Source organism: Trachurus japonicus, chromosome 6 (genome assembly GCF_045865225.1).
Source record: "Trachurus japonicus isolate A0001 chromosome 6, Traja_1.0".
NCBI classification, from domain to species: Eukaryota; Metazoa; Chordata; class Actinopteri; order Carangiformes; family Carangidae; genus Trachurus; species Trachurus japonicus.
The window spans coordinates 20,228,941-20,250,181 of NC_140912.1; the positions used below are offsets into that span (position 1 = coordinate 20,228,941).

Genomic DNA, 21,241 nt, shown 5'->3' on the forward strand with positions numbered 1-21,241 from the left:
CCACACCCCATGCAGTCTAATACTCCGATTCAAGATCATCACTCACAACTATAAGCACCAGCTTTACAGGATCATAACAAAAAGGGCGTCTCTCGTAGTTTCAAGGATTCTGCAATAACACTCTCACCAGACTCCCCTATAATGTTTGATGATGTGGCCCACACAGATTTGGTGGTTTTGGGTTTCCACCAGAGATTTTATAAAGCTTTCAATAGAGGGTGAGCCAAAGAGATGGAGAGGCCCCATTGAAGGAGAGAAGTTTGTAGCATTAACATGCACTCAAAATGTAATCACTACCAGGTTTGCATTGCCGTTTCCTGTGCCACCTGAGTCTGTCCTGCATGTACAACATTCACAGACTGCACATGTACAGAGCGGCATGTAACGATACAGGCACACGGAGATGTCTAGAAAGAAAACCAGAATGTTGCAGATGTTCCGAGGTAGACATCATAACGGGATGCTAAATCATTTCATCCTGCGAACATAAACCAGGCTGATATACACCCGACATCAAAAACATCTGAGGACTTGGAAGAAACAGCCGGGATAAGAAAAAAGAGGGGCGTATATTTGCAGTTCTGTTCCCTTTGATGCTAATGAGGAACCCACCTTAGCTCACTCACACTGTGTCTGTTCATTATTAAATGTATAAGAGCCAGCTGGCTCTGTGTGCATGCATGTCCGCATGTGTCTTTGTGTGTGTGTTTGGATGAGAGAAGATGCAGAAGCCCTCAAAATGACTTCAACCTGTGAACACACTTAAGTGGGCGATGCATCTCATTTATATGCATGAGTGTCACCTTTAGACAGGCCGCCATATTTCAGTTTAAAAAGTGTAATTGACCTTTACACATAGCAAAACACTCCCTACTGATATTTTAACATAGTTGCTCTGGGACACACACCTACACATCTGGGAGAAAAGTAGTTGCAGACTGCCCATACATCTGTGCTCAGGTCTCACAGAAAAACTTGCAATCACACACTCAGTTTGTAAATGTTACCTTTGGCTGCACATAACTGTCGTAAACCCAAAGTTTTAAAAACTTTAATCAGTTTAGGAGGAGATGCAACCCAGTTCACTCTGGGGGTTTTTCTTGGTTAAGAGTTGCATCATGTTTTGGGTTTTTACAGAAAGCAAAGTAAAGTAACTACTAACTGAACTCAAGCGACCAGTTGTGATGCTTAAAGAATAAGAATCTAAATTCTTTTAACTATTTGTCTTGGAAAAGAAAAAAAGATCCAAATTACCATAACTTATCTAGACAGACAACCTAAGGTAGATCTGAGGAGTCTTTAACAGAATTACAGACCATTAGCACCTCCTTAGTCGCTTAAACCACCAGCCTTCAGCCTAATTCACACTCTGTGGTGTGTAATTCGCCCTTCTATCAGACTAACATTAGCACCTGGAAGCTATTGCTTACCTGTAATTTACCTACAGAAAATTAACACTTCAATGAACAGAGGAGAAGGCTATGGGAATGCCTGAGAAAGACAGGTGGTCTGCTGTGTGCTTGATTAGAATGTAGGTGTCAATTTCTCAAATTAGAGCTTAGTGTATTTGAGTTTGTGTAAGTGCAGAGCTACAGAGCTGGTGTTAATTAAACTTTTGTCAACCTCATGAGCCAAATCAGATCCTCCCAAGCAACAGATTCGATTAGGAAAACAAAACAAAGCATAACATGAACATGAAGAGTAAAGGGAAGATTAGAAAGTAATGAAACGGATTTTCTGAGGGTACAGTACCTCCAAAAACTAAAATGGATGATCACACCACTGATATTTAAATGTAAAATCTAAAAAGTCATGCATGACTCCCACCTCTCCTTGCTAAGTGCCATGCGTGGGGGATCTAAGTTGGGATTCTCCATGGACTCCATTTGTGGGCAACGCAGGAAGTAGTAGAGGGTGTGGAGGGCGTCAGGCGACCAGGACACGGGCTGCTGGGGACGGGCGTGGCGGGCTGGACTCAGCCCCGGGCGCACTGCGCTCAGACGCTGCATGTGATGCATTGCACGGGACACCAAGTCACCTGGAAAAACGGAAATATGATTAGATAGTTAAGAAGACATTTTATTTCTAACCACGTGCCAGAACACAAAAGTTCCCTGGAGTGGTTTCAGGAGTATTCACACACTAAACAAATGTCAAGAGGCACAAACTACAAGTTTAACACCAGACATCAGAATAAACACTGTGGGCTGCCAATCAAAATGGGTTTCCCCTTCTACTAAACCACTTTACGCTTTACTCATTCCTCTCCCTCAGTGTCTCTAGCGGTATTTACCATTAGCAGCGTCATTATCAGTAAGCACAGCCAGACGGCCAGTCTAAATAACCATTTATCTTTAATCACTGAAGGAGTTAATGGGCTAAAAAACAGTTGATTACAGTCTCTAATGAACCGCTCAACTGTTTCTGTATCGACACTGTTCAGTTGCTGTACTCCGCCGGGAAAAACAGAAAGTATAGGTTTGTGTCACATGATAGAATCGAGGTTAAGCCAAAATTTGTCTCAACCACCACTTCTGGGGAAACACCGCCTTGGGCTTTCCAACCTACAGTGTCAGGAAAGTACACAAAGCTGCGGTGAAATCAAATTACTGTATATACAGTGCGTTTTAGCCTACACAGACACTGGTGGAACACAGAAGACTTAACATCAATAGAGATTGTAGATGGTTGGTGCTAGAGGAGTCAAACAAAGAGACAAAATGTAAGTCATCACAGGGCTGTGGATGTGGAGGAGGGGAAGAGAGGGGCAGCAGAGCGGAGGAATACCAGGTTGAACTTGGGATTGTGTAACGGTCATTTAGCGTAATTACCCCAGGGTTAATTTCTAACCAGATTACTGTGCCTAGGAGGCTGCATGGGGGCCAAGGTTGGGAATTCTAGCAGCGTGAGTGTGTATGTGTGTGTCTTTATTAGGAGGTTTGAGGCACTTCGAGGGGGGTTAGATTGGAGAGACCCTCCCAAAACAGACCCCACTTAAGTTTGAAGGGCCTCCTTTGTGTTAACCACCACCAGCAGTCCCTCCAGGAGGTCTCCCAGGAATTCCTGCCCAAGATGGAGAGCCTCTCCCTGGCTTTCCAGCACATGTTTTGCCCTGAGGCTCAACTGAGCTCCAGGGGTCAGAGGGATATGAAATACTAGATTACAGCTTATACTGGAGTCTCTGTGAAAGCCTGGAAAATAAGTAAACTATGACATGACAGCTTTTTCAATACGTACTGACTGAATGGACCTCTCAGGTCAAAGTTGCGAGATAATAAAAAGTTTCAAACAATAAGATAATTCGAAGCGGGCGGTTATACTGTCAGCCAATTTAAACACAAACATGTTTAACCATGTCTTCATCTGGACTCTGTTTGACCCCGGATTTCTAATTGGTTTTATGGGCTTAGGCACAAAGCTCACTTCATTTGGGGTCGGTAAAATCTTGATTGGTAATATTTCCCTTGGTTTAGCGGATGGTTAGACACTCACAGTTTCCCACAGCTGGTGGGAGACCACCACAGAGCTGAAAATGAAACATTCAAGTGTGTCTGAAGACAGAGTTTCAGTCAATTGGTTACACTATTTCCAACAATTTTGGAAATTCAGCAGACATGTCCACCATGCTGCCATCCATTATCCATCATGTTTATGTATGCTGTGTCTGTGTGTCTGGCCAAGTCCAGTCTGAAGATCCAGCAGAACTGAGCAGCCTAGTACAGATGCCCCAGTGTCTGACTGGTCTGGTCTCGTGGGCTCAGATCAGAGTGCCAAGCCCTCTGTGTTTTTGTTGTGTGTATGGATATCAGTTAACACACTTCTGTGTGTGTTTGTAGGCGTGAATGAGTCTGAGGGATGCCAGCCCTGCCCAGACCAGCCCACCTTCACACCACCACAGCGATGTGGCATAAAGAGACCACTGAGTAAGAGTCAGAAAGAGCGTGTCTGTGTTTGAGAGTGTGTGTACACTTTCTTAATGCCTCACTAACAGCGGTGGTGTATGAACGTGGCCTTGTGCTGGAGGAACAAATGGCGGAGTGTTAGCTCGTTTGGAGGAGGAAACCTACCCCTGCTCTAACCAACACTGATCTCCATCACTCCTCCTCTCAGTCTGCCCCAGCAAACTCACTCCTCACCTTTCCATCATTTGCCCTGACGCCCCACCCCCCACCCCCACACATCTAAACCCTACTTCACCCACTACTACTGTACTTAATCCTCAAACTTTCCTACCTTTCCAACTGCTATCTGTGCACCCCCTTATTCTGTCTTATTCTCACCATTTACTGACTAACGGAAACTCTCCATCATCGGCCAACTCTATCTCAGCTTGCAGTCTAAACAAACCTCATGTACAGTAGAGTACAGTGTGTGGGCATCAAACACGGACATCAAGATGTTGAGTTGTAAAGATATAATTCAGGTCTCTGAAAGAACCTATATGTCTGTCTTATAACTATCCAGTGGAAATGAGAACAACGGGGAAGTCTAAGCATTTCCCTTCGTTAACTAACTTGACTGGGTAATTTAGTAGTAGTTAGTTTGTGTTTGTGTACCTGATGAATACTGCTTAGCAAACAAACCAGGGACGTACAATATGCTATCAGAGTTATTCCATATGTAGATAATCTATTGCATTTCTTATTTTTAGAAGAGACAGTTTTCACAAGCACAAGACGGGGCTTGTCATGAGACAGAAAGTGATAAAAAAAAAAACAACAAAGTGATTTTATTATCTCTGCTTGGCACTTGGCTGCCTGAAATAAATAGTTTTTTTTTTCCTGGCAGAGAAAAGGTTTATCATTTCCCAGAGCCAGCCAACAGTGTGGGAATGACAAGGTGTGTTTAAAAAATGTTCAGAATATGGGCGAGTACTTTAAAAATGACTATAAGTTTATTGAGTCTGAGGGTGTTCACTGGTCTGTTTTAACAAGATTTTCTAAAAGAGCTCAGAGGAATTTAATAGATTAAATATATAAAGTGAAACAGCCTGTTAATATAAAGTATTACAGACTCTGTCACACTATTCTGTACTCACTGAGTTCAGAAATGCTGCCCACACAGGTAGCGAGCAGGGACTGTTCCAGGGTCCTCAGCTCCAGCTGGGCATAGGCATCCTCCCTGCTGTCCACAGACGTCTGCTGGTTCTCTGTGTAGGGACTGAAATGGGCCGGCAGAGACAAAACACCTACAGAGACAAAAACAAAGAGAGAATGGCATTCAGGATTAACGTGATAAGTTTGTGAAACATGAAAACAAACCTCCAAGACCTCAGCGACATATCCATTCTCACTGCTCCCGCAGAAGCTCCTAAAAACAATTGCTGAGGCGGTATTTACTGAGGGAATTTATAATGCTGGTAACATGTAATCCACACCGCTGAGGGCAAATAAACACACAAGGGAACGTGAGCCTTGCTCTCAACACAATCAGGAAAATAAACAGTGACGTCAGGCTAATACAAACAACACAAACGCAGACTGCATCAGACACAGACCAAGGCCTCACAGAAAGAATACATTGACTAGTAGGCTACTATAGTCAGTGTCACATTAGTGCAGACATTTTGCTTTAATATCATAAAAATATGGTTAAAGTAGATGCATGACAGTTAAAGGTGATATGACTGCAGTGTATAACATCTTTACAGTTTGGCATAGGTTTCCTTTAGGATGCCATCAATCAACAGTGTGCTGAGGACCACCAGCAGGCCAGGACTCCAACAACTCCTTCTCTGACCTTTTCTTTTACACTAAAACACCCTGAGACTAACAAAACAAACAAATCAGATTTTTTTTAAAGAACAAGGAATAGCAATTTGTTATGCCTTGGTGAAATTAATAGAAAATACTGCCGTTCACTGACACCAAGTTTTTAGGTGGAAAGATCTAGTGTTTCATGTAAATATTTCCAAATACTTTAAATGAAATAAAGTGTGGGACTGAAGGAGGTGATATGAGACAGGATCCCCCTCAAAGCATTTTTATTGTGCACTTTATCAAAAAGACGAGGGAAAGCATTTTCCAATAAACCCCACAGATCAAATTTTTTGCAGTGTACTACATCTACTGACATGACTTTTGGTGTAGCTGCGATCAGTCTAAGACATGCGTGGTATTTCCTCTTCAAATGGACCCTCTGGAGATTCAACAGGCCCAGCCCAGACCAACTGTCTTTGAGTGTAAGTCAAAGTGAAATTAAATTAAAAATGTACAATCTCAGTAAGGAGCATAATTTGCCTCCAATTTAAAAAAAAAAACAGACAAATTATGATATTGCTGTTAAACACCAGGTTTGCACTTTTATTCTCCCTAACAGCTGAGTCTAATCACAGGCGAGAAGATAACATCACTCTTATATAAACTGAAGATGTCATCCTGTTCTTTCACTGCTGTACCTCCTGTGGATGCTGTTTTCCAGCCAAAATAGATACAAGTTATGACAAGTGAAGGTGAGAACACTGAGTACTATTTTCTTCCCTTTAATACATCTCTGCTGCCTGCTCATTAGTTCTGTCTGAAGTGATATGTAGGAGACGCTATAAGAAGATATGTAAGAAGAACCAGCGTGCTGTGCAGCTAGTTGACCTGGGTGAACACAGCTGCCCAGAGGTTAACCTTTACTTTGGCTTCAGAGTCTGAGAAGAGCTCTCTGCCAAGCCAGAGGAAATGAGTGTGGGGGGGGGGGGGGATGTGGGATAGAACAGAGAAATGGAAAGAGGAAAGATCATCGGTGCAGGTTTATGATTTACTTAGTCAGCCTGAGGGGGGAAAATGCTTCCTCATTTCAAACTCTTGCTATTTTCCCAAAAGGGAAAGGATGGGCTACCATCCCTAAAATGACATTCCCATGTGCTTCCGGCAAAAACTGTATTCTCACTGGAATCTATACAAGGGGAAAAAATCCCATCCTTTTACTCGGAAGTCTCATCTTCTCAGCACCCCATGATACAAAAAACACAAGCAAAGAACAGAATATTTTATGACTACTGGGTAACCAATAAATGGCTGGATGTGCTTATAGCAAACATAAAGATGGAATAAACTTCCAGATATAAGATTTATATCCAATAAAAATATTCATGCTCTCCACTGCTTTGGTCTGAATTCTAAACCTCCATTAACCATTCACCTGGCACTGCCACTTCCTGGTCTCCTTTGCATTTGTTTTCTGTTTTATATTTCTTTTATGAATTTATTTTATGTACTATTACAATACACTTCCTGTATTATGTGCTCCTAACTTCCTCTCTGTGTATGAAATGTGCTACAATAAATACTCTTATTTTTTGACAAAGTCACTCCCTCCTATAAACAAAGCAATATCTGGAGGGTAACAATTATATCTTATCCAGATGATCCAACAAGCAATTTTAGAGTTGGAGAGGACGGGCAAGGGTGGAGCTAATGAAACGCTAAACAAGCAGCAGCAGTTGTGATATCAGCAGTCTCTTATTGCACATTGTGTGCTCGATATACTGTACAGTTTGCTACAGGTGGTGGATTGTCTCATGGGTAAATGTAGTTTTGTGTGTCTGTACTGGCTGTTAGATTTATTTTTTCGTTTATACTGCTGGTTTAATGATCAGGAGCGAAGAATCCATCCAACTGATGACACAGCAGTGCAATTTGCAACATGCTCTCAAGTGTGTTGAAGACAAGTACACAGTATTTTACTATAAAACCAATCTATGAGATACAGTGGTCAACTGCAAGCGCTAGATGTAAACATTATCCATTCAATGAGAAAAAAAACATTATCAAAGAGAGATCGATTTTTTTTTAATGAGAGGTACAGGCCCCCTGACATGTTGACTGACTCCCAACAAAGAGCTATGCAGAGAAGAAGAGAGTCACTTTACAGCTGTGCTTCATGAATGGAAAACATTGACACAATTAAAAATACGTTCACTCAGGCAGGGTTATGCTGCCAAAGGGAAACCATACAAAACGCACTCCAACTCCATCTACCCCATCCCTCTCTCTCTCTCTCTCTCTCTCTCTCGTACTTTCTCTGGCCCATCTGACTTGTATAATATGTGCTGACTCCCCGTTGCCACACAATGGAAACGGCTGCCTCTAGCAGAGTGCTACTGCTACAAAGAACACGCGCGTCAGACAAACAATCTGTATACAAGCTGCAGCACGTCCCCGTTTGCTCACACAAGCACAAACATAGCCTTACGCTATTGTCTGCATAAAAAAGTATGCTGGCACTTCTTTGATGTGTCAGGTTTGCTTTCGGCTTTCACCTTGTTAACCATTCCTGCAAATGACATTGAGCGCAGATGAATGTTGTCTGAGCATCTGGAGCATTTTTTAAGACCTTGTGTGAATCTATTTTTCTCCCATTATCATCTGAAGGCCTTGAACAATCCTTTCACATTGCTGCATGCTTCAGGGACCTCTTACCTTATCGTGTCAACTCATACTCTGCATACGCTCCCGAGTGTTGGTTTATGGCAGCCATAACTACCGTGGCCTCCATGACAGACAACTAGGTGTGACTGTATGTGACGTGTAATGTGAATAGCTTGTTCAGAAATGGCTCGGTCCCAACTCATGTCAGGGAGACCCCGTGCCTTTCAAGGTGTTAGGAGCCATTTTAAGAGATACCGTCTCATTAGTTTGGTTGAGAGTGTGTGAAAAAATGAGTCCGTTAGTGGACGTGTCTGAGCGCTGGTGTGCAAATTAACATAGCTATTTGGACTCCCTGCAGTGTGATTCCCCAAGAACCTCACATTGACGTCTTTTAGTCTTTAAAAAAAACAAAAAAACATCCAAAATAGAGACCTAATGATAGACTAATTAAACCAATGTAATGAGCTGGTCTAAAGCAGTTCAGTAACTGTTGAAGCACAGCTCTCCTCTTTTGTTTTTTATAGTCAAATAAGGAAATAAAACTATTTTGGAGGAAACTAAACAGCAGCAGCTCAGAGAACACTTTTTTTTTTTAACTTCTTTACAAAGGCAAACATGTCAAAAAGGCACTGATTTGACACTTCCTGGAGTTTCTTTTATCATTATCAGCCTATATTTAGCATGCTTTAAATAGACTGGTCTCAAAGAGAATCAAAATCTTAAGAAATGCTAATACAGTTTGATTCGATTCTGCCATATTCTTTCGAAGCTGTGGCAAATATTCACACACCACCACACTCGCAGCAGTTCCCACAGTCCCACCCCGTGGCTCGCTTCACCGCTGAACCCCAGCCTGCGTCATTTGGGCCTGATGTAGGTCTGCAAGCCAACCAGGGCCTGTCCCCACCATCACCACGAATATCGTGAGCACCGGCAGCTCCAGCACTATATGCATCATTTCTCTCTGGCAGTGGGAGAGGCTGAGGATAAGACGAGGAGGGGATGAGAGTAGAAGCTAAGAGGAGGAGTGGGACTGCGGGTTGCAAGAGCTTTTGGTGGAAGACGAATGAGTCACGCAGAGGAGGGGCTGGGGAAGGAAGACAGGAATATCTGAGACTGTGAGGAGGGTGAGGCAAGGGAAGACAAGTGGCACAAGGGATTCATTCTTTTGCGGCTATTATGGCTTCATTTCTGAGGTTGACCCTGCAAATGCCATGTGGGAATCCCAGCTACAAATCACAGCTGAAACTTACCACAAAGCCTGTGGCAGTCCCCGGCCCATTCAAACTATCTCTCAAAAATCATTACAGCTCTTCCTAGCTCAGCCAAGCTATCACTCACCATGATGTCGGACAGGCTGTCGAAACAAGGTCAGAACTATCCGACAACTACTTTTTGTTATGTCGAAGATTTTTCAGCCGTCACTCTCGGTTAGGTGTCTTTTAGGAGCCACATCACATCATCGCTGTCGGACCAAATTTCAGTCTATTATCATGAAATCATAACAACTTTGAGCGTGCCAATAAAATGTGCCAAAAGGAGCTGTGAGTTGCAGCTAAAGCAAGCTGCTGCTGCAGTGAACACATCCTTGCCTTCCCCTGCATAACACACCTCCCGTTCTTTGCCACTCTTTGTGATGTCTGTGGTTTCTCCCACTGCCCCACTATTTGTTCTACATGACTCCAAGTTTGTTTGTTTTTGGAACATGTGCTTGGTGGCAGCATTAGGGAAAATATCTGGGCTTTGGAGGATAATATTGCTTCTCAGCAAATATTAAGATATTAGACACCATGAGTCAAATCTGGATTGCATTTTGAATTTTTAATCTGTTATGTTGGTGATTTCACTAGGAAAAATCTGAACTATGTGTGACTTTGATACATTAATTAAGGTTATATAACTACTTGTGTGCATTGATAAAGTTCTCTGCAAAATATAAAAAAGGATTTGAACCCCGAAGTTGATGCTGTATGTATTCTATCTCAGTGTTTTGTTTCACTCGTGTTCCCACCAGCTCAGCCCTGAAACGAGCACATTCTTGGACCATAATTGGTCTGTGTGCACATTTGTTTTGTCTACCATAGAGAGTGTGTGAAAGACAGAGGGACATGATCAGCTTTGCTCCTGCTGTATGCCTTCAGTGGGCTTGAGAGAAACTCAAAGACTACAGAGGGTGTGTATGCACATGCACAGACACAAGCACACACACATAAGTGAACACCTGTCTTGCCTCCTTTAACAGCCTCTTCATTCATTAAAGCATGGATATATCAGAGAGCCGGCGAAAGAGCGCCTCAAAGCCACATCCCCTACCCAGAAAGGAGCTCTCATTCTGGGCCAGGAGGCTAGAAGCTTGTGCCTGTGTGGAGGCTGCAGGGCGGACAGTCACACAATAGTACACTGTTTGACAGAGCTGTTATTGGGTGTGTATCACCCCCACAGTCTCCTGATCTCCTCCGTCTTCCAGAGAGTGTGCCTTTCACACTACAAAAGACACACACATGGTCACACTTAATTTCATGTCACTGGAATCCGTGGGCCAGATGTGATCCTTCACTCACCGACCGGGCCTCTTGTTTTCCACTGTTAAAAAGGCTCAAAACACCTGTTTTTCACACATCCAACACTCACCCACACATTCTTAACCCTGTTTTACAGATTGTGTGCCACACACAGGCCTTCTGTTAGAGGAACCGAGCATGACCTGTGACAAGGTAACTGTGAAATCGATGAATAGACTTGATTATCATTGATGAACCCAAGGAATCAGCTTCACTCAGCAGTGTTTACAGCAGAGGTTCAGCACACAGGGTTAAAAATATCCATGTTTGCTTGTTCTGGTGGACCCTCCTCCTGATCCCTGTCCAAACAGACTCTCGGTGGAACAGAGGGGCATTTACAAGCTTGAAGTGGTCTAATAGTATTTGGGCTAAAAATAATCACTCATCTGACAAGTCAGAATATAAGTGCGTCTTTTAAAAATCTAAACTACCTATGTGCAGTAGGGAGCAGACAGAGAAGCATTCATAAGCCAAAGCTGCTTACATTAACATTTTTAGTTGTTTTTTTTTACTGAAGTGACCATTCACTGACCACTTGAATATGCATGTCCAAATCTAGATGTTTCTGATTTAAAAGCCTTAAAAAAAGTTATTGATCTCTCTCACACAAATGCCTGTCACTGCCTGATAAATCACAGACCTTGATGGACAAGTGAAGTGGGGTCTGGTCGACACTGCCTGACACCTCTGGTGACCCCCGGCTGCAGCGGGTCACGGGTCAGAGGTGGTGCTCAGCTGGGGCTAAAAGAGGAAGTAACCCTATCAGCTGTGTAAAAAGGGGGCTTCCTTAAGTCGCTGAGTGAGAACACCCACACACATCATTAATCACTGCAAGGCCCACGCTTAGCTGGAAAGAGAGTAAAGTCTCTATATTTGGTGAATGTGAATGATGTGAACTTTAAGCGCCTGATCTGCCTGTTGTTCTCAGACTCTTGCTGTTATCCAGTGTAAGACGTCTGACTTGTTAACATGTTTTCTAGGGAAGTAAAAAAAACACACACAGAGGGTTAAAACTACAATTTGGAAGTTGGAAATCTACCTCCTGCCTGTAAGCTGAAAGTAAGACTTTTTGATCTGTCTGCTGTTAGAAGCCCACCAGGAATCCCAGGGTGCAAAGCCACTAAGATTAGATCTGAACCTCCATCCAGGCTGTACTGAATCCTGGAAAAGAGAGAGCTAAGCGGGTTTCAAAGAGTTTTATAACATTCAAACATTACAGTGTAAACCTATACAGAAACATAAAGCTGTTGCTATATCCACGAGCTACCAACCATTTCCTGCTCATTTGGAAAATTCAGCAAGATCGATAAAATACCTAGAATCACATTAAATGGTCATGTGTAAATCTGTGGGGCTCAAACTCACGCAAATGTGTAAAACATTTTACAATGAAGCTGTAAATGTGGTCTGCAATAACATACTTACCACCACTGCAACCCCAAACAAACACACACACAGACATAAATAAGGAGTGGTAGGATTTGAGAGGGCTGGCTTTGGTTTCCTACAGCCTTGAAAAATATCGCCACTAGCTCCTCTACACAGCTAACCCTAATCCTGAACATGACTTCAGCCCTCTCCCCCTCATCCTCTCTCCTCCTTTACTCTCACTCTTTCTCTCTCTCTCTAATCATGTTTTATATTTTAAATTCCGGGGCCAACTGCGGTGCCTGTGGCTATCTAGTCTAATTCAGCATTCCCCGTTTCCATATGTGACGCCACTTGTGCAGCAATGGGACGGTATATAGCTCCATTACTGGATGACATAGTTTTATAGGTTTCCCTGGCTTATTGAACAGCACTGGGACTGCATATACAATACTGTATAGGAGTCTGGTTTTGTTTTCTCTAATGACACAGGACATCGGATATTACACACATCCACATAAACATCTAACCTCAAATCCACCCTCTCATAATTAAATCCACTTTTACTACTGAGATGATGTCACCATCCAAAACACAGCTATGTGTGTTTGACAAATAAGTAAAATCAGAAAGGCAAAATGTGTAAGGGTGACACAACATATACGCCTTTGTTGAGAGAACAATCCTCATTAGTGTCAACGGCTCCCTCACCACACTATGACCCCGGCAAAGACCGGACCTTATTGGCTGGAGCGGATCAAGGGCTGTTTTATTCACCCTCCTTAAACAGGAACAGTTAACCTCCCTTTTAAAGAACAAGCTGCCCTCTATTCAGCTCCCTGCCAAATAACACTATGGGCAGCGAAATAGGCAAAGGAGCACAAAGTGTGTATGCAAGTGTGTGTTTGCACTAATTGCTCTCACTCTGTGTGTGTGATCAGCTCATTTTCTTTCAGCTGGACCGTCTGGGGAGCAAAGACAGAGAGCCAGTCAGTTTGGATGGTGGACAACACGCTCATTGAGCAAAAGGCGTCGTGAACCCGAACTCTAGATCGTCGTCATTCTCACTAAGTCAGTTAATCACTGTACTGAAGACTGAGTTGGAAATTCATTTCAGGAGAGGAAAATCCAGCAAAGTTAAAGCATCAGTGGCCAGTTGGCTGCATGGATCTATCACTTCTCTGAGTGAACGAGATGCAGGAAAACACTTCTTCTGAGACTGAGGAGTGATGTATGTTTGAAACCACTTAGCAGCGAGTAAACATGAACCTTGCCCATTTGTTGGTGTTCAGATATTAAATCTTGTCATTGTGACATCAAACTGTTTCAGCCTTGTAAACTTACAGACCATCTCATTCATTAGTTTTGTCATTGATATAAACCTTCACACCGTGGCGCCTTTTAAAATTCACATTGAGACTGAAATAACCTCAGCGTTCGACACTTCTGTGTCTGTGCTGCACAGAGACGCGTGTGACACCGTTTCATTATCACTTCAACACCTGCTGGAAGAACATCCATAAAAAGCACCTTGTGACTCATCATTACTTATTAGATTGAGCTTCAAACTTTTTAACAGCTCAGCTATAGCTCTTTCATTCCTTCTGTCCTCCACAGTTTTTCAATTACACACTAAACTGAGCATTCACATATTAGCATTAATTACACCCTGTTCCCTCCAGAGTGTCATCCACACACAGATACAGGTTGTTGACTTTCAAAAGCTTCAGAGGATGCTAATTCACTGCACCAAATCCTTCCCTGACTGTTCAGAAATAAACTTTTTCCAGCTGCAGCACAGTTCTCACAGTCCAACAAGCAGTTTTGATAGAGCGACTTAGGAGTTTGACGTTTCAAAGAACTGGATCCAAATTCCCCCTTGTAAATCTAAAGCAGCTTTCTGCTGATTAACATTCCGCGTTGGGCTGGGTAGAGAGCAAAATCATGGCACACAGCGCAGTGAGTCAAATTGGGGGAAAAAAAACAAGGGTGGGGGAAGGGTGGATGGATTATGATTACGAGTGGAGGTTCACTAACTCTTTCAATCACTCCTTTCCTCCTTTCCCCCCCTTCTTTCTCTTTCTCTCTCTCCCTCTCTCTCTCGTAGCTGAAAACTAAATCTTTGGACTTACAGCAGAGTGGAAAAGAAGCTCAGGAAAAGGAAAACCACTTTCTGGGCAGCCACCGATTGTTGTTCACTCACATAAAAATATAGTAAGTGTGTGGTACAGTATGATTTTGTGTGTGTGTGTGTCTGTAATATAAGGTGTGGCCTATGTGTTTGCATCAGCTACAGACAGCGATGGAAGGCGCACTCAGAGCCTCTCGAGTTACTAGCAGTAACACAATTTAAAAAGTGCTTCATCTTAGTTTAGCCGCTGAAACCTGCACAATGCGATCGAAAAAACAATAGAGACTCCATATTCCATTTATAGACACGGCAACACTATTTGAAGAGCGTTGCTGCATTAACATACTTGGTACCATGTTCCAATTAAAGTTGCATTAGGAAATAGAAACCACCCGCAGACTCATTCCATCCAATATATAGATAAATAGTGAGGTTGACTTTGCATCATATTTCATGGGCATTACAACAGCCAGAATATATGGCAAGAATATGGCAGAATCGAACCCATCAGCCAGAGACACAGCAGTGGACAGTGAATGGAAGCGAGCTTTGTTCAAAAGGTCCATGGCTCTTTTGTCTGCAGTAATGAGTGGGGCTGGGCCTTTTACAGCTGTCTGACTCATCTGCTGCCAATGACACTGTTGACAGAAACTGTCCTCACTGTGAAAGACAGAGGAGAGGTGAGGTGTGATCTCGATGGTGGGATGGAGGGAGGGTCTGCATAGTGGTGGTAAAGCCATACAATTAGTCAGGAAATCAATGGTACTGATGGAACATATAAATCAATGGGACCACCCAACCTCAGACAGACATGATGACATTCTGAGAAATGTGCCCGGTGCAGTTTGACCACACACACACACATCGGCACAAAATAAAATAATGGTATGCACCGGGCATTGAGGTGTCATCACGTACACAAATCATGTGGCCATGTGTAAGTGTTGCAGATGACAGCAGCTCTAAATATTCAGTGTGCTTGTGACCTGGGTGTGTTAGGGACCTGCGGGGCGTGGCGAGATGTCCACCTCTTTAGTACGAGGCAGTAAACTACCTCCAACCAGACCAGTCACCTCTTTCAACTGGCTGTATGACCCATCTGACACCCGAGGGGGGGCTTTACAGCTCACCCCTGACCCTCACACACACCCTGTACACACCCTCCACACACACACACACACACACACACACACTCAAGTTTAAGGCGTGTCCAGACCTCAAAAGGAGCCTGCGAAAAAAAAAAAAAAAAGGGACCATCCTCTTATGCAGTTATTTCACCTCCTGACCCTCAGCCCATCACACCCACAAAGCAACACTTACACATACAAAGTCACACACTCAGACTCATGCCAACCTCCTCTATGTCCATGTGGTGGTCAGCACTATAGGGCACACTAAAAGTTTAACAAAGCCTTATTGTGTTCATGTTATCACTACACAAGTGCACACACACTTACTTACCTACAGCATAATAGCTAAGGACAAGAGGATCAGGACCTCCCCAGTGTGTCACAAGCAGAATATAAAAAGGGTTGCAAGGATGACAAAACTAAATTTTCGGTGGATTCCATTATTTAATTCTTCTGCATTTCTCAGTTCTTTCCGTTCCTTTTTTCCTTGTCTCAAACGATGAGAAATGAATTCACTTCGTTTCAACTCACAGACTCAGGCGACCTTTGATGAGAGTCTGAAAGAAGGCTTGTGTTAACCACAGCAAAGCATAGCACACTCCCAGTGGAGGATGTTCGAGCGCAGTCACAGAGCCATCCATGTTGACTCTGAACGCTCAGACTGATAAAATTATCACTTTCCTCTCTTTCCTTTTCCTGGAAAAGATGATTGTGCTAATGGGAATGTCTCCAAACTTGTTTGCACACTTGCTGGGGAGGAAGCAAACTGTGGATAAAACGAGTCGAGTGCATATACAACACACAGTGAAAGTAAAAACCAACACTTGAAAGAACAGAAGATACTGAAAGGAGAGCGGTGCCAATGTATTAATGTGAGACTAATTGTGAGTGCTTATTTTGGCAGACAGTCAAAATAAAAAACACAGGAATGTAGCTGTAGTTGTTTTGGATTGATGGGCAGATATCAGAGTGTGAGCTTACATAAATCTTTTATAACATTTTGAAGTTCTGTCCTTCAGCTTGGGGAAGGCCACAGCTATAACCTTGCTGTGGAATTGCTACAGGTACCCATCACCCCACGTCATCGCTGTTGTCGTCTGACAGCTCCGATACTGAACAAGCCACATACACGGTGTGATGAGTGCTTGCTGCTTCCTCTCTGCAGGGGGCACCTGCTCACACATTCCTCAGCCCTGGCACAGCAGCAACACAAATAAAGTTGTGGGAGGTGAGCGTGCGTGTGCGTATGCACAATGAGCGCGGTGTGTTTGTTTCAATGTGTGTTCCCAGCTGTTGCCTTTACAGGTGCTACAGACAGGCTTGACTCACTGTGTGTCATTGAAACCACTTTATAAGGTCATCGCAACAACTTCTGACAGGTTTAATCCAACTTTTTTTTTTAATGTGTCTGCTTGTGATTATGTGCGTGTGCATGTGTGTTTGGCAGGCCATAGGAGGATACTGCTCCGCAGGTCTCTGTGGACCACCCACTGAAGCCCCCTTTCAGCAGCAGATGGAAAAAGAAAGACAAGGATCACAGACAAGGAGACATACCACCTCAAGAGAGACTCTTGCTGTTCTCGATTGCTGCTTCCTTCCATCCCATCATATCATAACTATAAAACCAGAGCACTTTTACAAACAGAGCACTTCCAGAAGTACGAGCAATATCAAAGCCAAAGGCCATTTGCCTTTTAACTGCTAAGGAAGCTGGGCAGTTCTCATGAGCGTGTGCATAAAGGGGTGGGTGTGTGTGTGTGTGTGTGTGTGTGTGTGTGTGTGTGTGTGTGTGTGTGTGTGTGTGTTAATGCATTTCTTCCTGAGTATTAGAGAAGACCCGGTCAATTCACTTCAACTGACTGTTCCCACAATGCTTCCCAAAGCCACAATGACTAAATAATAGCTGACAGACCTTAAGCGCTTCCTAACTCACAGAAACTCACACCCTGGCACACACACATGTAAATTTTAGACTGGCCACATTGTATATTACCCATTACACCCCTTTTTTACAGAAATTAATAAAAAAAACCCTAGCTTGGCAGGAAACAACCGATAAATCGCCATGAACGACACACACTTCTAGACTGTTTAACAATGTGAACAAAATCAGGGAACGGGGGAATATGGGGGAAAAAAAAAAGTTTCCAGATTGTTGTACGGTCGACCAAGTCAGACGTGTAATATGTGCTGAGTGTCAGACTCCAACCACTGTGGGTATTGTTGGTAAATCATGACTGGAGAGAGAGGTGCTAGCCACATCCTGACCACACACACGAAAACACACAAACCCCTCTACCCTTCCCAGTGGGACCCAACTGCCCAGCACACACCCTGAAAAGGAGTGGGCTGCATGTGTGTGTGTGGGGGTGTGTGAGTGCTTTAGAGCAGGGGTACTCAAATACATTTGTCGAAGGGCCAGAAATTTTCTTAACAGACACCTTGGGGGCCGCACATTCAAATAGGCCTTGATTGAAATTAAATTCACCTTTTTCGTCTAATAATTTATTTTTATTTTACTTGTAAGCACATAATTTTTATTTATACACTTCATGGTGTTTTGTATGATATAAAATGAAAAATCTTGACATTATCATATCATCATTTACATATCATGCTGGAGCTTTACACTGCTGACTTGTATCCTCAGACATGCCCTGTGACTTTCAACTTAAATATGACCTGACCATCACAGGACATGTCTGACTCTGTTCTGAGGATACAAGTCATTGGTCCTGAAATGTGTGTTTTTCTTCTATAACACACATTCTACATCTCGGAGGCGACGTCTTTCCACACATGGGCTTTTCAAACGAGGCAGAGCTCAGTGGGAAACAGTAGGAGACACAGGCCGATGGAACCGGGACACAACACCGGGGGAGAAGCAGGTCGTGCAGCTGTGCGCCGCAGACGTGCACGGAAAAACAATCGCGTCTCATCAAATGCGCGCGGCTACGGCTGTTGAGTTGTGAGCGTGCATGACGCGCGGCTACATTGAATGGGTTTGAGCGCGCGCAAAAGACGCTTCATCTGAACGGCCCCATGCATGATGCACACACAGTTGAACCAAGACAGCGGTCAAAATCACCCACGGTCTCTGCAGACAGGCAGGGAAAACCCTGCAGTCCAGCCCGCTCCCCGAACACTCGCGCATGGTGATCTGGGTTCGTCTGCGTTTCTGTATCCCAGTGCAGCGCCTCACAGGCACACACAAACGCTCCGCACGTGTTTCCATGTCCCAGCGCTTTGACTTACAGGCGCACGGAGCCCGAAAATACAGTATACAGTAATATGTAAACTAGTAGAACTCAGTCGCGGGTCTGATTGGAAGGTTCGGCGGGCCGGATGCGGCCCGCGGGCCGCCTATTGAGTACCGCTGCTTTAGAGGAATGTTTGTGAGCAACAGATTGGGGGCGAGGACTATTCTTGAACGCACTCAAACAGCTCCTGAGCAAACACCAGACTGAGTGACAAATCTGTTTTCATTCTCCTTTTCCCACTGTAGGGTCCATCTGGTTGGGTTGGTGATAGCTGAGCATGTGTGCAGGTCCAACAACCCCCCCATCCCCCAACCCTCCTGCATTTTGTACAGTATGACACATTGTCACTTCACACAATCTCTATTTTCTGCCCCAATCCTTCTCCTTTTCTTATTCCTGTCCTCACTTTTAGCTCTTGTACTTCCTGCCCCATTCCAAGATAAACAGCCCCTGCTTTGCCCGCTTGGGTAACCCCATAACCACGAATGGCTAGACAGACAGGAGAAGCTCGTGGGATATTTCATTCAACTGCTAGCCAAGTGTTCAGAGTTGGGGTTTGGACAACTTAAAGCCTTAAGCTTTGGAACACACACACATACACACACACACACACACATTGTTTCCCTACCATGGGACAACTCCCATTCTCCAATTTCAGCCTGTGAAGTCTCAGAAGCCATTGCAAAAACTGCAGGGTGATAATTAGCTACGTTTTACCTTGTGCCACTAGGGAGAAACATAAAACACACACACACACAATAATGATGATGGGAAAAAGCTGGGAATCCCTTGTGTTGAGAAACAATTCAGCATGAAGACAGTAATGGGGTTTCAAGAAGGAATTGGAAAGAAGAAGACTTCTTTCGTCCCCTGCTGAAAGCCCGAGCGAGCCAGCCATCATCCTACAAACGCGATACCCAGAGATTATTGCACACATTTTAAAATCGAGCTCCCGTTGTGTGTGAGTGTGTGTAATAATGATGCCTTCCCCAGCCGTCGTCTCTGAGCTCCAGGTTCCCAGAAGCCTCGCTAAAACAGCAGTCCTGTGCAGGAGGTCTCTGGCTGACCCTTGCCCAGAAGAGACCTGGCAGAATGCAAGAGACACAACTGCTGAGCTGAGCAAAAGAGAGGTGGAAGCTAGAGAGAGTTTGGAAGATAGTCGATTGGGGGTGGGAGGCGAGGCTTCCTCTTCCTCTGATTTGATTTTCAGACTGTGGTGACACATTAAACCAGTTTGCAGACATGCACACACTCATACCCGACAAAGATAGCCTGAACGGACAGCCAAACAGCATTAGATGGAGAGATTCATGCAAATGCACAAGCCAGGGCATGAATAGTACTTGACCTCATTGTGCAAGCCAGCTAACTGCTGACCTCACCACTCTCTAGCTACCAACACGAGTTGGTCAGAGGGTAATTATGGCCTTCAGAGCAGAAATGCACTAGAGCCAAGAACCACTAGGCAGGTTCATTTCTTGCTCTGTGATTTTTTCTTCCTCTCTGTGCTTGTCATTGTCCCCGACTCCTGCCTTTCCTTTTCCACTTCGCTCTGCTCCCTGTCTGCATTCCTCTCAGCACTGAGCAAGGTAGATACATTAGACCTACTTTCATCCCCTAGGGCCTTAATCGCCATGTTAAACCATTTTAAAAACACATTTAATAACACTTCTCTCCTCTGCTGGAAAGGTTAACTTAACAGTGTAGGGTACCACACCTTGTAAAACTGATTTTAAAAATTGAAGGGGCTCTATCTCTTCTCTATCCAACTATAGTTAGGGAATTCATATGCAAATGCTTGCATAGAGACATACAAACATCTGTCCTTCACCCACTCAACTGTCTCATGCACACATGTGCAAAATATTATGTTATTGGTGTCCTCATGCTCCCCTCTGCAGGAGATGATGGCATTTCAAGACTTGTGTGCGGAACACTGGGAGCAGCAAAAGAGCTGGAGCTTTAGGGAGGTTTCCATGGGGTCAGGACAAGAAGAGGGGCCCCCTGCTAAAGTTTGTCTCTACCAGCATGGGGCTGGAGCTGATAACTATCCATCCAGACAAAATGAATGTCAAGAATCTGTTTTCCTTTATCTCTTACCCACTGCGAACATCACACAGACATCCTAATGAGCTTAAGAAGCACTAGTTGTCACACCTCCATCTAGGAAAAAAGCCCATTCCCGTCCATCTTTGTCTGTCTGTTCGACAGTTATCACTCTGTGTGTCTATCTCAAGTGATTTTGATTGTCTTGGGTAAGTGCAGCTCTGTGTGTGTGTGTGTTATCTTTGTCCATTCGGACACCGACATTGAGAGACAATGTTATCAGAGCCACAGAGACACATCAAGACATCTCCTTCCTGCGTCTTCACGTGCAGGCTTGCCTCTCTCTCAACTCGCTCCATTGTTCTCCTGACATCAGACCTGCGCT

General features: G+C 43.9%; 1 protein-coding gene across 1 annotated transcript in view; it reads right to left on the bottom strand.

Moving 5' to 3' along the window:
• abtb2b (ankyrin repeat and BTB (POZ) domain containing 2b) overlaps window positions 1–21,241 on the bottom strand; it is a 43,482-nt gene that overhangs the window by 10,430 nt on the left and 11,811 nt on the right. The window contains exons 2-3 of the mRNA XM_085779658.1: window positions 5,039–5,188; window positions 1,828–2,038 (exon numbers count right to left, since the gene is read on the bottom strand). Of these exons, the coding sequence (XP_085635784.1) occupies window positions 1,828–2,038; window positions 5,039–5,188 (361 nt within the window). The remainder of the gene's footprint in view (window positions 1–1,827; window positions 2,039–5,038; window positions 5,189–21,241) is intronic.